Here is a 14,979-nt window from a genome sequence, read left to right as displayed (position 1 = left end):
GATATTAGGTAGATATGCTTTAGTACTAGTATTTGCTAGGGAAATATTTGTACAGTATCCAAAAGTGTTTAATAAATTAAACAATTTTTATTTAATTTTGTTGTATTGATGTCCTGGTAAGTCAGGTCATTGCATTCAGTAGGCAAGAAGTCAGTACATGATAGACTCTGGCATGTGATTTTCTTGTAAGGCATAAAATCTTTTCAGGAGCAAAAGGTCCATTGACATCAAGGCATTCAGTGTCTCCTTATAAGGAGAATATGGAAAGAATTTCAGGATCTGCTTTTGTAGTGCAGACTTAAATTGTGATATTGCCATAACAGTGGAAGGGGAAGATTAATAGGTTTTAGTGGTGAAAGCCTTCACTTGGCGAAAGAAGATCCCAGGCTCTGTTTTGCCATTATTAGCTGTGCGACCTGGGACAATTTCTATCTCAATCATTAGTTGTTGGGAAGATTAAATGAGATAGTGTTCGTATGTGCCTGGCACATAGTAGGTACCTAATATATGTTTTTTTTTTTTTAAGTCTTCAGTTTTCATGTTTATGCTCTTGAATTAGTCTTGTTTGTTGGGTGGGTTTGTTTTGTGTATCTAGCAGCAAGAACTCAGTTTTGTTGTACATTTTTCCTTATTTGGAAATTACTGCTTTAAACTTTTTACAGCACAAATTAAGCATTTTATTAGCAATGTCCCCTGAATGTACTATTTTTATTGTATACCTGCTTAACATTCCTGTACTATGGATAATAGGGAAAAAAAGTATCATTATATCTTGAAAAAGAAAAATAAGAAAGTAGGAATAATTGAAAGCTTAGACTTTCATTCTTAGCTAATAACAAATTATGAAGGCGAGTAAATTCAGTAATCATTTATATATCTTGAAAGCATTTTCCCATATACATTATTACTTTACCTCTTTCCGTCTTAGGCCAGATAGCAGCAAATGAAGCCCTGAAGAAGGATTTAGAAGGTGTCATCAGTGGGTTGCAAGAATACCTGGGGACTGTCAAAGGCCAGGCAACTCAGGCCCAGAATGAGTGCAGAAAGCTGCAGGACGAGAAGGAGACATTGCTGCAGAGACTGACTGAGGTTGAACAGGAGAGGGACCAGCTGGAAATAGTTGCCATAGATGCAGAAAATATGAGGAAGGTATGATTCGTTTTTTCTTGCCTGTTTTTCTTAGCTTCAGAAGTGGATGATGTCCAAATTAAGTTAGCTAAGGAAGTTAGCAACAGTGCAATTATAAGTGGCAAAAAGCATTAGTGGCTGTTTAGTTTCATTTTTTCTTTTAGTTGTGATATACTTGGAATCATTATTTTTCTTTTACTAAGAATGGGAAGTTATTTTAGCTGAATTTCTATTCCTGAAAGATATTATCAAATAACTCTAAAGAGTGTGAAATTGTAGGTATTATTAATGCTATATTCAGTGTTCATATTTTATTATTTGTGTCTCAATTAAGTGCAATTTAATTTTTCTTATTCTTGTTATCATTACTTCATAATTTTAACATTATTTTACAGATGAGACAGAAACAGTGTTAGAAATTATACCCTTTGGTACCTGATTTGTTGCCATTTATTTGGAGATGTCACTTGCTCTATTTTGTTGTTTGGCAAACTTTATCATGCATGAGAACCCAGATTCCCAAACCTCATCCTCAGCAGGGCTGGCTCTAGAAATTTGAATTAATATATTTTAATATTATGAAATTTCTCAGACTCATAAAAATATCAAAAATAATATTTAATACCAGGTACTCACAACTCAGCTTAAGAAATAAAACATTGTAGATATAGTTGAAATCTTCTGTGTACCTCTTTCTATAGGTAACAAAATCATGAATATGGTTATTATTTCCCTGTATTTCTATTATTATATATCCGTAAGCAACATTCATAAGCAATATATAATATTGTTTGCATTGTATTAATATTTATGTACAAGGTCTGATAGTATACATATTCTTTAGCTACTTCCCTCATATTTATGTTTTTGAGAATTATTCACATTGATACATGTAGCTCTACTTTGTTTATTTTTAATGATGTATGTAGCATCCTATTGTATGTACATATCACAAATATCTATTTGCTCTCCTAGAATCTAAAATATGTTGCTGTGCTTGCTTGTGTTTTGGTTTTTTTTGGCTAAGTCATTTTAAAGTTACAGATACCGTGATATCATCCCTTCAGTACACATCTCTTAAAAATGACATTTTTCCCCATATCACGTTACTATTATTGCACCTAGGAAAATTAACAATAATTCCCTAATGTCACCTAATATCTGAACCATATTCAGATTTTCCTAATTGTGCCACGAATGTCTTTTATAGTGTGTGTGTAGAGTCCAAGCGGTAATCCTATAGAGTGTCCCACATTCTGGATTTGTCTGATTGTTTCCTCATGATGTGTTTAACTTGTTCCTCTGTGCTCTGTATAAAATAGTATCTTGTTTTAACTTCATTTCCTCCTGATTACTGGAGAGGTTGAGCATCTTTCATTTATTCACTGTTCCTCTTCAGTGAATTCTCTATTCATATTCTTTGCTCATTTTTTTTATTGGATTGTTTGTCTCTTTTTAACAATTTGTAGGAATTCTTTATGTCTTGTGGACACTGATCTTTTGTTGGTTATATAAGAAGTCTGCATGTTGAACAGGCAACCCAAATGATTCAGATGCCTGGTGCTCTTTTGACCACCCACAGAGAAACTCTTCTATAGAAGTTCTCATCATAGGATCCCCCTCTTTCATCCAGAATAGTTTGGTCTAATGCTTTAAGATCTCAAATAGATGAAAGCTGTAATGTTTAAGCATAAAAAACAAATGAGCTAAAATGACTCAGAACTGAGATATGCTAATCAATATGTACTCATATTATTGTTAGCACTCATTTAAGTTACTCTGTTATTCTTAATATTAGAGAGTGCTAGTCTCATTTTGTTCTTATAAATGAACATACTGTGGTTTAATAGGAAGAGTGTGGACTTTGGATTCAGAGATCTCGGTTCATATTCTGACTGTATGTTGTTTTTTTTTTTGCTACACAGCCACATGCTGTTTACTTAGGCATTCATTCTCCAGTTCCTCATCTGTAAAATGGGAATACTATCTTGTCTTACACAGTTATTATAAGGATGCAGTGAAATAATATGAAAACATATATTCTAATGTCTGATGGAAAATAGGCCTTAAATTTTTTCCTTCTTACCTATTCAGGCACATTTAAGTATCACATAAATGGGGAAAAGGGGTCAAATATGTAGTGACAGAAAGAAATCTAACTATGGGAGGCGAACATAATGTAAATATATGTATGCCTTACTGTTAAAATGTACAGCAAGAACTTACCAGATTTCGTTAATCAATGTCACCATAAAAATAAATTAATTAATAAAAAAAAATAAGTATCACACAAAAGTTTACTGATTTTTCTGATTACATTTAGTCAGGATTTTTGTCTTCCAGTGGAGATATGCACAGCAAGTGGCTTCATCATTTGCTAACGAACACTTTCTGTGCTGGGCTGGCCAGCATTTGTTTTACTGTGCTCAAGTTACTTATAATGATTTGCAGATGCTTAAGCAGCACAGTGAGTGTTTTGTATAAACATACCCTGAATCTTTCCAGGAGCTGGCAGAGCTAGAAAGCGCCCTCCAGGAGCAGCATGAGGTGAATGCATCCTTGCAGCAGACCCAAGGAGATCTCAGTGCCTACGAGGCTGAGCTAGAGGCTCAGCTAAAAATACGTGATGCTGAAGCCAACCAGCTTAAGGAAGACTTGGAAAAACTAACAAGGCTCAGCCAGGTAAGAGCATAAAGCTATCTGGAAAGCAAGTAGCCTGTGACCTTAACTTATCAGCTTTCCTTTACTTTAATATAAGATTAAACACTTTTTAATATAGTGTATGTGGAGTGATGGGAAGACACATTTTTGGAGTCAGTCATTCTGAGTTCAAATACTAGTCCTCTGTGAACAAGTACAGATCATTTTACTTCATGGCTCTGAGTCTCCGACAAATGCTTCCTATTCTGTAAAATGGGTTATGATGAGGATAGGGAGAAAATGAACATGCAAGCACCTAGCTAGAATTCAATAGATTCTAGTCTTTCTCAAAACAGCTTTAAGAGACCTCTTTTAAGTGATGTTAAATTGTGCTACTTCCTGTTTTGGTTGGATGAAATATCCGCTAATTTAAATTATACTTGCAAATTAGATAAATAGTTATTCATCTAGTAAATATTTATTGATTGGCCATTGAAGGCCAAGTGCTGTGAATGCTGCAGAGAACAGCACAGACATGGTCCCTGTCCTTGTGAAACTGACAGTCCAGTGGGGGAAACAGATGTGGGAGAAAGACAGGGATACAGTTCTGTGGCGGGGGAGGGGTGGTCAAGGAATACTACCCTGAAATGATGCTTCTGTTTTTTCAGTGCCTGGAACATGAGGAGGGTCAATATGTTCTTATTGGATGAAAATGATATCAAATAAGATAGTTTGAATCTCAGGAATTCATGTAAAATAGTATTCAGATGATTAGAAAATAAAAATATTTATAGTAATTATTTTCTGTTCCTTTACTTATCAGATATCAAATGACCACTTGTCAATTGTCAAGATTATATTTTTCAAGAGTATCAAGTTTTACAAAATTATAATTGATAAGATCAGAGTGCAAAAAATATGAGGTTGGGGGAAAACAATTAAAATAACAGTAAATACATATTTTTAAATAATAGTAAATAAAAATTCTAGATGGCATCTCCTTTCAAATCAATTCTTTTTTTAAGTTTTGAGCCAGCCCTTAGCTTGAAATCCATTGTCCTTTGTACTTCCATTGTCCTTTTTTTTTTCTTGTAAGTCTTAATAAAAATATAACAGCCTGGCCTTTTCACAAACTCAGTTGGTATTAGAAGGGATACTCCCTTCTTTGGCATTAGGACTGCCAGGATGGGTCTTCAAACCACACATTGACAGTATGGAGCATAGTGGATCTTCTCTCTGTGATCTACAGGTCTTAGATCGGTACACTTTAGTTATAGGAAATCACTTGTGAAGCTTGTTAAATGCAGATTCCTGGGCCCTGCACTATAGATTCTGGTTCATCAAGTCTGAGATGGAGCCTAACTTATGCATTTTTAACAGGCACACCAAGTGATTTTGATGCAGGTATTTGAGGGACCACAGTTTGAGAAATATTGGTCTAAGGGAAAAGAGAGCAATAATTGTTGTATCACTCACAGAGCTTTTGAAGGAATGTACTTGGGCCCACCTCCAGAGATTCTGATTTGGTGTAATCTAGGCGAGCTGATTTTGATACTTACTCTTCCTTAAGTATACACAGTTTAAGGAGGCATGTTAAAAAATTACTGTGGGGTCTTAAATTTGGGAGTACAAACAAAACGAGATGTTATAAAACCATATTTAGCAAAGGACTGCATGTGTATGTAAATTTCTTTATGCCTTTTTTAGATCAATAGCATAAACTCTTGCTATTTTGTGTTTTCATATGATTGCTTTCTATGGCAATAGTTAGAACAATTAGCCCTTCAAGCAGAACTTGAGAAGGAAAAGCAAGCCCTCAAGAATGCCCTCGGAAAAGCCCAGCTGTCAGAAGAAAGGAACCAAGAAAATAATGAACTTCGCATGCAACTTAAACAGCTGCAGGTAGAGACTTATGGGTTCAGAATGTATTCTTACATGGGACACTCAAAAATGTTGATATCCTTAGTCAGATACTTAACAACCTGCTCTAACATGTAGTAAGCAAATCGAATTATTAGAAAAAAGAATTCAGAGTGGGGAAAATCCCAGAGCTTCTGTTCCCTTGTGAGCCCATTGTTTTTAAAATTATTAATATGCATATCCTTTGTGGTATTATGATGGTGCAGAGAGATGGAGGCAGTGTCAGTGGTAAACATGAACACTGTAAACTCATGGTTGAAAGCAGTACCTTTCTCTAAGAAGCAAATTTGTCACCAGACTGAGCTCTAGTTATCAGATCGGTGCCTTCTTTTTCCTCTGAAATGTCTTTGTAATTATCCAGGAATTTAACTAGAGTGGATTGCAGTAAGACTTCTTAATTGTGAACAGTTTTTCCTGTCTCCTTCTCAAAAAGAATGCTATTAAAAATGCAGTCATTTTACACTGGTAGGGGTTCTCTTTGGCAGAATATTTTTATAGCTATTGTCACAATAACCTGACCACTGAACTGTAAGAGAAGCAGGTGGACAGGATTTTCCAGATAATTAAACTCTCTCAAAGAGTACAGATGTCTAAATAAACAAGTACCTGGATCAACACTCAGGTCTCCAAAACTGTGAAGTCAGGGGCCACTTGGCTGACTGAGGTGGCAGCTGTTACATTTCATCAGAAATAAAGGGTCAAAGATGCTGTGGTGTGGGGAAAACTTCTTTGTTAGAACTCTTTGTTACAATGAACTGAAACCTTTTAACACTAGCTCTAGAAAGGAAACAGCGTGCCAAGACCCAGAGCTGTTCTATCAATCTTTTGGGAGCTTCACAGCCCTCTTGGTTATCCATCTTTATCTCTCTGGGCATTGTAATTGGCCCAGCATGGACCCCAGTCCTGAGCTGACATATCTTTACAGGTCCAGCTCTTATACAGACTTGCTGTACTGAATCATGGTTCAGCTTTCGGAGAGAATGAGAACTTGTTTTCTGACTAGTCAGTGGATTGACTGGCCTTGGGTTTAATCACATGCAGCCAGAATTAGACAGGAGTACAAATATGGCCCCTTCAGGAAAATGGGCAGGGGCAGTTTAAAGATAAGAGGACTCCAGGTAGGAAGGGAACTTACACCTTCATTGCAATTCTAAATCTTCCATTTTAATTCACAGTGTCACACTGAGTTTGGAGTAAGTTAATCACCTTAGGTAGGTATTTGGAGGAATACAATAGTAGCTTAGGATATAGAAATATTTTTCTTTACCGTTTAGGGAAATATTAGCAGTTTCTTTTTACTTGAAAGATCCATTGTCTGAAGTTGATTCTGTGGTTTAGATATGTTTGTTATTTGTTGGTAATGAAAATATATCGGCATGTAACAAATACTCCCACAGAGAATTATAAGCTATTTAGAAAAGCTTCAGTATTAGATGTTCCATTTTTCAGTTGATTGGCAGATAGATCTGAGTATTATGTGAAAGTGTTTTTTGTTTTTGTTTTTTGAATTATGGACATTCTCAAGCATAAACAAAAATAGAATACTAAAATGAATCCTCATGTATTTACCATCCATCTTCAACAATACGGCCATCTTATTTCATCTACAATGCCCTCCACACCCCGCCCCTCAAACCTATTCACACACTAAATTATTTTGAAGTAAATTTGAAACATCTTATTTTTATCTGTAAATACTGTACTATTATATGTATCTCTTAAAAGGGCTTTAAAAAATCATAAACATGGATACTGTTGTTATACCTAAAATTATAATAATTCACTGATATCAAATACCTTAATCAGTGTTCAAATTTTTTACATTATCATAAATGTTTTATAAGTGTTTTATTGGAATCAGGATTCAAATAAGGTACACACATTGCATTTGGTTGACTTGACTCTTAAGTCTCTTGTAGTCTATAGGTTTTCTCTTTTTTTCTTTGTTATATATCAAAGACAAATTGGTTCTTTATCTTATAGAGTTTTCCATGTTCTAGATTTGCTGTTTGCATGCCATGGTACTGATTATGTCACATATGGGGGCTTATTTAGATTTAAGTTAGTTAGATTTTGGTTAAGAAGACATTCATAGGTATTGTTCACAGGTACTTTTTTCATATCACATCAGGAGATATTGCAATGCCTAGTTGTGTCTTTTGTGACTTTAGATTGATCAGTGGATTCATATATTGTCAGCCTGAATGGAAAGGGTTTTAAAAACTTGTTAAAGAATTGAATAAAACATACAGGCTGTATATATGTATGTGGGTATATTTTAGTTTTGGTAACTTTCCTCCCCATTTTACCCCCCTCCATAGGATGACAATAACCTGTTGAAACAGCAACTGAAAGATTTCCAGAATCACCTTAACCATGTGGTTGATGGTTTGATTCGTCCAGAAGAAGTGGCAGCTCGTGTGGATGAGCTACGGAGAAAACTGAAATCAGGAGCTGGGGAAATAAGGTAATGGAAAATCAAGACCTCCAACTATATAGCGGGCTGAGTTGTGATTGTCAGGGTCAATAATGAACCCACTTTTCCAAGTACTGCTAATGGCTGATTAGTTTTGTAAGGTTTCCCTTTATCATATTTCCATGATTGAGAGACAAAATTGCTTAACTCAAATTTTTTTTCTTTAACATTTTACATCTTTTATACTTTCTGATATTATTTAATTTTTAAAAACCTAAAGATTTTAGAGTAACTCTTTCTTGAAAGTTCATTGTATATGGTCAAGAAGTAGATAGAAAACATATCAAAAGAAAACAGGCTAATTAAAATATATTTTAGATAGTAAACATATCAAAAGAAAACTGAGGCTAATTAAATTATATGTATTCTTTGAATAAACATCATACTTTCTGATATTATTTAATTTTTAAAAACCTAAAGATTTTAGAGTAACTCTTTCTTGAAAGTTCATTGTATATGGTCAAGAAGTAGATAGAAAACATATCAAAAGAAAACAGGCTAATTAAAATATATTTTAGATAGTAAACATATCAAAAGAAAACTGAGGCTAATTAAAATATATGTATTCTTTGAATAAACATTGTTAGCCTTTTAGGAGCCTGTGTTTTCAGAGTGACAGCAGTCATTTGATAAGACAATTGTTTGCACTTAGGAGATGCTCAGTAAGTTACTATGGATTGAAATCAGTCCCATCCACACAACTCTTTTTACTCCCACACTAATGTTACCAGCATGTTTGTGCCCAGCATCCAGCATCAAAATAAAATGTCACATTTATACCATTCTTTCCCCCTTACCAGAATCTATAGTCCTTCAGATATCTTAGGGAAGAGTCTTGCTGATTTGCAGAAACAATTCAGTGAAATCCTTGCATGCTCCCAGTGGGAAAGAGAGGAAGCACAAGTGAGAGAGAGAAAACTCCAAGAAGAAATGGCTCTGCAACAAGAGAAACTGGCAAATGGACAAGAAGAGTTCAGGCAGGCCTGTGAGAGAGCCCTGGAAGCAAGAGTAAGAAGAGGGCAGGAGGCAGCTGGAGGGGAGTGTTTGGCAAATACGCACAATTTCCAGCACATTACGGTGCTTCCTTTCTCCTGTAAATACAGTATATGTGTTATTATTTTCACTCATAACAATTCTAGCTGTGCGTGGATAAAATTCAACCCCGAATGTGGCTACTGATGTCAAAGTCAGGCTTCTTTCTGACACTGTTTTCCTTATCCTGGAAGCAAGGGAGAGATGTTTCTTAACATGCAAGTAAACAGTGCCACATTGCTAGAGTATAGTATGGTGCCAGAACCTGATTTTTCCTGATGTAGTTATTTTAATGAGAAAAATATTAAAATGGATCCTAGAGAATATTCGAGAGAAAACCATCCCCGATAACTCTGAGTACAATGAAATATAGTTCTTCAGTAAAACGAAGTATAATTCTCTAAAGTTTTTATTTTGCTTAAAACAACATATTTTGCTTAAAATCATCTTTGTACCTCCCATTTCCTCAGATTAAATTGGATAAGAGGCAGCATGAAGCAAGAATCCAGCAGTTGGAGAATGAAATTCACTATTTGCAAGAAAATCTAAAAAGTATGGAGGAAATCCAAGGCCTTACAGATCTCCAACTTCAGGAAGCTGATGAAGAGAAAGAGAGAATTCTGGTCCAACTCCAAGAGTTAGAGAAAAAGGTGGGGAAGACTAGGAAAGTGAGACACAGGTGTCCTTACTGCCTGGGCCTGCCCCCAGCAATCAGGCCAGCTGAGAAGGGGTACAAACCACAGTTACCTCTGGCTGCATTGTTGGCCCAGTGGTGAACCTGACCTAAGAGAAACCTGGATGCATGTCATCGAATCAAGGGCCTGAGACAAGGGTGCCGTGATAGATGCAAACAAGAGAATTGGGAACCTAAGGAGTGACTTTAGAGCCGGTTAGGTGGTACTTAAATGACATTGGGATGAGTTTGCTTCTTTCAGAACCCCTTGCCGTATTGGACACATCCACGGGAAATTACTTTTAAACTCCTCATCTTCCTTTCTAACATCCTGGCCTGTCTTTGAACTTCTCTAGCTCACCTTGACCGTCTCCTCGCATTGTCACATCCTAGACCTTGTCCAGTTTAAAAACCGTGCCCACCACCTCTGAAATCACAGATTGAAGTGTTCCACTCTGATCGGAACCTTTTGTCTTGCCATCACCCCCATGTTGATGATTTTTCAGCCTTATTGAGAATTCCAATATAGCGCCACCTTTTCTGTCTGTCAGGCCTTCCTGTCTTTATTTTCCATCTTGCCTAACTTAAATTCCATAGTCTACCACTATTGCTATTTTTGCGAATATTCTCAAGTCCCTTGCCCTTTTCTTCTGTCTTACTTCCTTGACAAAACTGCAGCTATCTGCTTTCTTTGGACTTACACATGCCAAGTATTCCTGGGGAAAAATCACCCTACCAGGCATAGTGGTATCACTATAAACTCTTGGTTACCATCCTCACATGGGCAGCTGTACCCATTTTTCCAATAAGCTCATTCTCCCGTGTTCGCTGTGCTGTACCTTCGTACTCCTCACACCTGCCCTCTCCCTTCTCTCCAGCTTCGGTGAATGACTTGCTTCATGCTTCACTGAGAATCCATCAGTCCCCTAGTTACATTGAGTTTGCCTCCAAAATATAGCCGGAATATATGTAGTTTTTTCTCCAATGCCACCACCTTCATCCAGCCATCATCTCTCTTCTGGGCAACTGCTGTGGCCACCTGAGGGATCTCACTTCCACTCGTGACCCTGCTCCACAGAGCAGCCAACATTATCTTTCAAAAAGCATGAATTGGCTCTTGTAGGTTCCATCCCTCTCTCTTCCTCTCCCTAGGAGCTTTCTTATTTTTGGGGTAAAGGCCAGAATCCTCAAGCCTAAGACCCTGCATGAGTCCCTCTGTTTAGCTCTCTTTTTCTCACCACATTCCTCCTTTCAGTCCATCAAAAATGCCAAGTTCTTTCTTCCCTCCTGGTCTCCCCTCATGCCATTTCCTCTCCTGGACCACGCTCCTCTGTTGTTCTCCCTGGCTGACCCCTTCCCACCAATCTAGATTTCCCCTTCTGTCCTCTCACATAGTACCCTGTTCTGTCCTTTGATAGCACTAATCACAATTTTAGTTATACATTTGTCTGAGTATTTGTTTTATATCTGTCTCTCCTAAATACTTTGAGGGCAGCAGCCAAGTCTGTTTTGTTTACCACCATATGACTAATGCCTGACCCAGCTATTCAAAGCAGCTGGTCCATCACTTGGAGACAGCTTAAAGAAATGTTTTTCTACTGAATGAATGAATTTTATGACGAAGATTCTTGACGAAGAAGACTGATTTGATTCTAAGTTTACCATATTGTTTGGAGATGATTTTATTTATTCATTTACTTAGTGAGGCACAGGGCATGCAGCAGTGAACAGAGCCCCTGCCCTCTTGGGAGCTTACATCTTCATTCATTGCTACCAAATGAATCATCTATTTAATTAATGTTTCTTTTATTTTAGAAGAAACTTGAAAATGCCAAATCTCAAGAGCAGTATCTTGGTTTAGATAAAGAATTAAAGAAACTAAAGAAAGCTGTAGCCGCCTCTGATAAGCTAGCCACAGCTGAGCTCACCATTGCTAAAGACCAGCTTAAGTCCCTTCATGGAACTGTTATGAAAATTAACCAGGAGCGAGCAGAGGTGAGTCTACATGTACAAGACAAGTTTCCACCAGTGCTGCTGCTGTCAAAAAACATAGTAACTTGTTGATTTGGGGCTATTTTTTAAAACCACTCTAAAGTTGTCTGTTTCCCTTCAGACCTGAAGATTGCATTTCTCCCATCACAGCCCTGCCACATGTCCTGCACTCTATTAAGTCCTGAAAGAAACTATCAAATGAAACATACTATATTCCTACCTCAGAGTGCATGGATCTGCTTAGGGAGGTAGCTATCAATACACACCCAAACAGAGGTTTTAAAGGCTTGCCATATTATCCTTCCGAACCTCAGACTTTTCATCTTGTGCAGTGAGGTGATTAATGTTACCACATAGGGCTGCTATGACTCCTGTTTGAGATACTATCTGTTAAATCTTTACAGGATGTAGATGTTAATGAGATTAAAACAGTAGATCATAGGAGGGAAAACTCTAATGAAGAGAGTCCAGAGAGACACACCAGTCATGAAAGGCTGTAGAACAGTGAATTAAAAATTAGCCCTTGCTCTTTCTGAAGCAGCATCCTACCCACTTGGCCCCATAGAGGGGTGGAGCAGGTTGCCAGGTGGTGGGAACAGCACAGGACAAGATTGGTCTCGGTGCCACATGCACATGGGATGGCCAGGCAGGTAATCTGATGAAAGCAGAAAAATCAATCTGGGAGGAAGAAAGAAATGAAGACACCCTGCGATAGAATTGGTGCTTTTCTCATACCTCTGTCCCAGTAGGAGTTGCAGGAAACGGAGAAGTTCAGCAAAAAGGCAGCACAAGCAGCCAGGGATCTGATCCGAGCAGAAGCAGAGATCGAACTGCTGCAGAATCTTCTCAGGGATAAAGAAGAGCAGGTCAGTGCTGGTACCCTGAGACCTCCTCCTTATTGGGTCCTTATCAGTTCCTGAAAGACTGATCACAATGTAAGTGCCATCTCAAAGAATTTTGAAATGTAATCACTAGTCAATTAGTACTTTATCCTCTACTGTGTGCCAGGCATAGTTCAGTTTAATTATAAGGAGTAATGTGGTTTCCTCATTAGTATAGTATAATAGTAAGAATTACAAAATTACAATCAAGTAGCAAGGATAAGTGTGTCTGGGAAAGACTGTTCATTGGCAATTTTGTGTATGTGATTTCTCAATAGTTTCGAATTGAGATGGAGAAAGTAGATGAAGGAGGAGCAAACTCACAGGTGCTAGAAATCGAGAAACTGAATGAGACAATGGAGAGACAAAGGACAGAGATTGCAAGGCTGCGGAATTTACTAGACCTCGCTGGGGCTGGTAGAGTATTGGGCTTTGATTTTGGTGTGGTTTTGTAGTTGTTCTAAAATCAAATCATCTTGTTTTTGACTTCAGCAAATTTACTTAACTGCTACAGATCAGTTCCATGCTTGATTTACACAGCTGTGATAATTAGCTTAATAAAAGCAAATAATTTAAAAAATTTATGTAAGTACAGTATTAAGGGATTTGATTCCAAAGAGACATGAGTTTTATTTTTGTATTTTTGAAAGAAATAATGTTTACAAATCTTTTTATTTTCTTTCTCTGGCTTACTTTTTATAAACAGCAGAAGGCTATGTCTGTCCTCTCTGTTAGCAAAATCTCATTACCAAAAGAGCAGTCAGCTTTGAGGAACTGATAAAAGTCACTGACTCTCATGGAATCACTTGTATTTTGAGGGAGAAAGGAAGTAGATTATTCATAACCAACTTCACAGAATGGCTTTCCTTTACAGATAAAGGAAGCTTTGAAAACATTTTGGAAGAAATTGCTGAACTTCGACGTGAAGTTTCTTATCAGAATGATTACATTAGCAGCATGGCAGATCCTTTCAGAAGACGAGGCTATTGGTACTTTATGCCACCACCATCATCATCAAAAGTAGGAAGTCTGTGGTGCCGGGAATACATACTAAATTTTCTTGAAGAAAGTGTGACAATATTCCCTTCCCCAAATTAGATGAATAGATGTCAAGAGCAGCATATCTAGGCAAAGCCTAGATATGATGTCAAGAGCAGCATATCTAGGCAAAGCCATACATTGAGATTCTGAAGTGCTTTTAATATTTGAGATGAAAATAGGGCCTTCCCAAGGAATGTGGTAAATGCCCATGGATGCTTAGGTGGTGTATCATGAAAACTCTGAAAGAGGATCCTGTGCATGGGTAAGAGGACTTAAGCCCAGAGAGCTTAAGCCTGTTGAAAAATGGATATAGAATTGCGCAGAGACACAAAGCAAAATAGGCACGTGGATTTCACTTCACCTGAGCAAGCATTAAGTGCTTACTGAAGTCTAGGTCAAGTGTTAGGCAATGGTGGGGGTACCATGATGAATGATATAGATCCCGCTCTCAAAGAGCTCATGGGCTGGTGGAGAAGACAGGCACACCAATGTAATTACAAAAAAGTGACATGCATGTGACGGCAGACTTGATCTGTGTTGCAGAGAGATGTTAAGGATTCATCTTGGGAATTTCAGGAAGAAAGGCTTCACAAGCAGGGTCGTGAAGTCAGTACTGAGCAACCCTCAAGGGATGGGCTTTTAGGAGGGAGGGAACAGGTCATATGGAAGAGGAGAGTTGGTTTAGCCATGGCAAGCAGCCTCTGGGGCTGGAGGGTTGGATGGGCACAGTGAAAGGTGAAGCTGGAAAAGTAGATTGGGGTCATGCTTTTTTAAAAAAAAGTGCAGAAATCCCCCACACTTAATTTTGTAGGCCTTGGGAAACATTATCAGAGTGTAGTTTAGGAAGAACAATTGGGCTGGGTATGGAGCCGAGACTGGTGGCAGGTGAACTATGTGTGGGGCTGTTTGAATTCATTCAGGTGAAGGACAGAAGAAGAAACCAGAGCAGCGGAGCTGGAGCAGAGGAGATGGTGGTGAGGGGTGTTCAGGACACGGATTGGGGCTTGAGGCCTGAGGGTGGGAAGTGAGCAGAGGACTAAGCGGCACTTACTCATCCAAAGCAGGGCGGCTGCTAGAATCAGCTGACAAGCAGCAGTCAGGGAGAAGCAGCTCTAACACGCTGTGTAGACTTAATCAGAATCCCGAAGAGCAGAATCTGAGATTCTCCCCCCAGAAATCTAAAGGAAGCCAGCATC

The 14,979-nt window shown here is 37.8% G+C and overlaps 1 protein-coding gene across 5 annotated transcripts in view; it reads left to right on the top strand.

Moving 5' to 3' along the window:
• Positions 1-14,979, top strand: part of CNTRL (centriolin) — a 73,752-nt gene that overhangs the window by 33,260 nt on the left and 25,513 nt on the right. For all 5 annotated transcript variants that reach the window (XR_003047863.1, XM_025050461.1, XM_006917073.3 and 2 more), the window contains exons 13-22: positions 929-1,149; positions 3,634-3,810; positions 5,536-5,670; positions 8,010-8,155; positions 8,965-9,172; positions 9,667-9,846; positions 11,685-11,864; positions 12,611-12,727; positions 13,021-13,159; positions 13,617-13,762. Coding sequence is in view for 4 of the 5 variants with exons in the window: in XM_025050461.1 (XP_024906229.1) it covers positions 929-1,149; positions 3,634-3,810; positions 5,536-5,670; positions 8,010-8,155; positions 8,965-9,172; positions 9,667-9,846; positions 11,685-11,864; positions 12,611-12,727; positions 13,021-13,159; positions 13,617-13,762 (1,649 nt within the window). In the remaining variant the exon portion in view is untranslated. The remainder of the gene's footprint in view (positions 1-928; positions 1,150-3,633; positions 3,811-5,535; positions 5,671-8,009; positions 8,156-8,964; positions 9,173-9,666; positions 9,847-11,684; positions 11,865-12,610; positions 12,728-13,020; positions 13,160-13,616; positions 13,763-14,979) is intronic.

The sequence above is a fragment of the Pteropus alecto genome, unplaced genomic scaffold, assembly GCF_000325575.1.
Source record: "Pteropus alecto unplaced genomic scaffold, ASM32557v1 scaffold226, whole genome shotgun sequence".
Classification (NCBI taxonomy): domain Eukaryota; kingdom Metazoa; phylum Chordata; class Mammalia; order Chiroptera; family Pteropodidae; genus Pteropus; species Pteropus alecto.
Note: the sequence above shows the minus strand (reverse complement) of the source record. Positions and strands in the feature narration are given on the sequence as shown.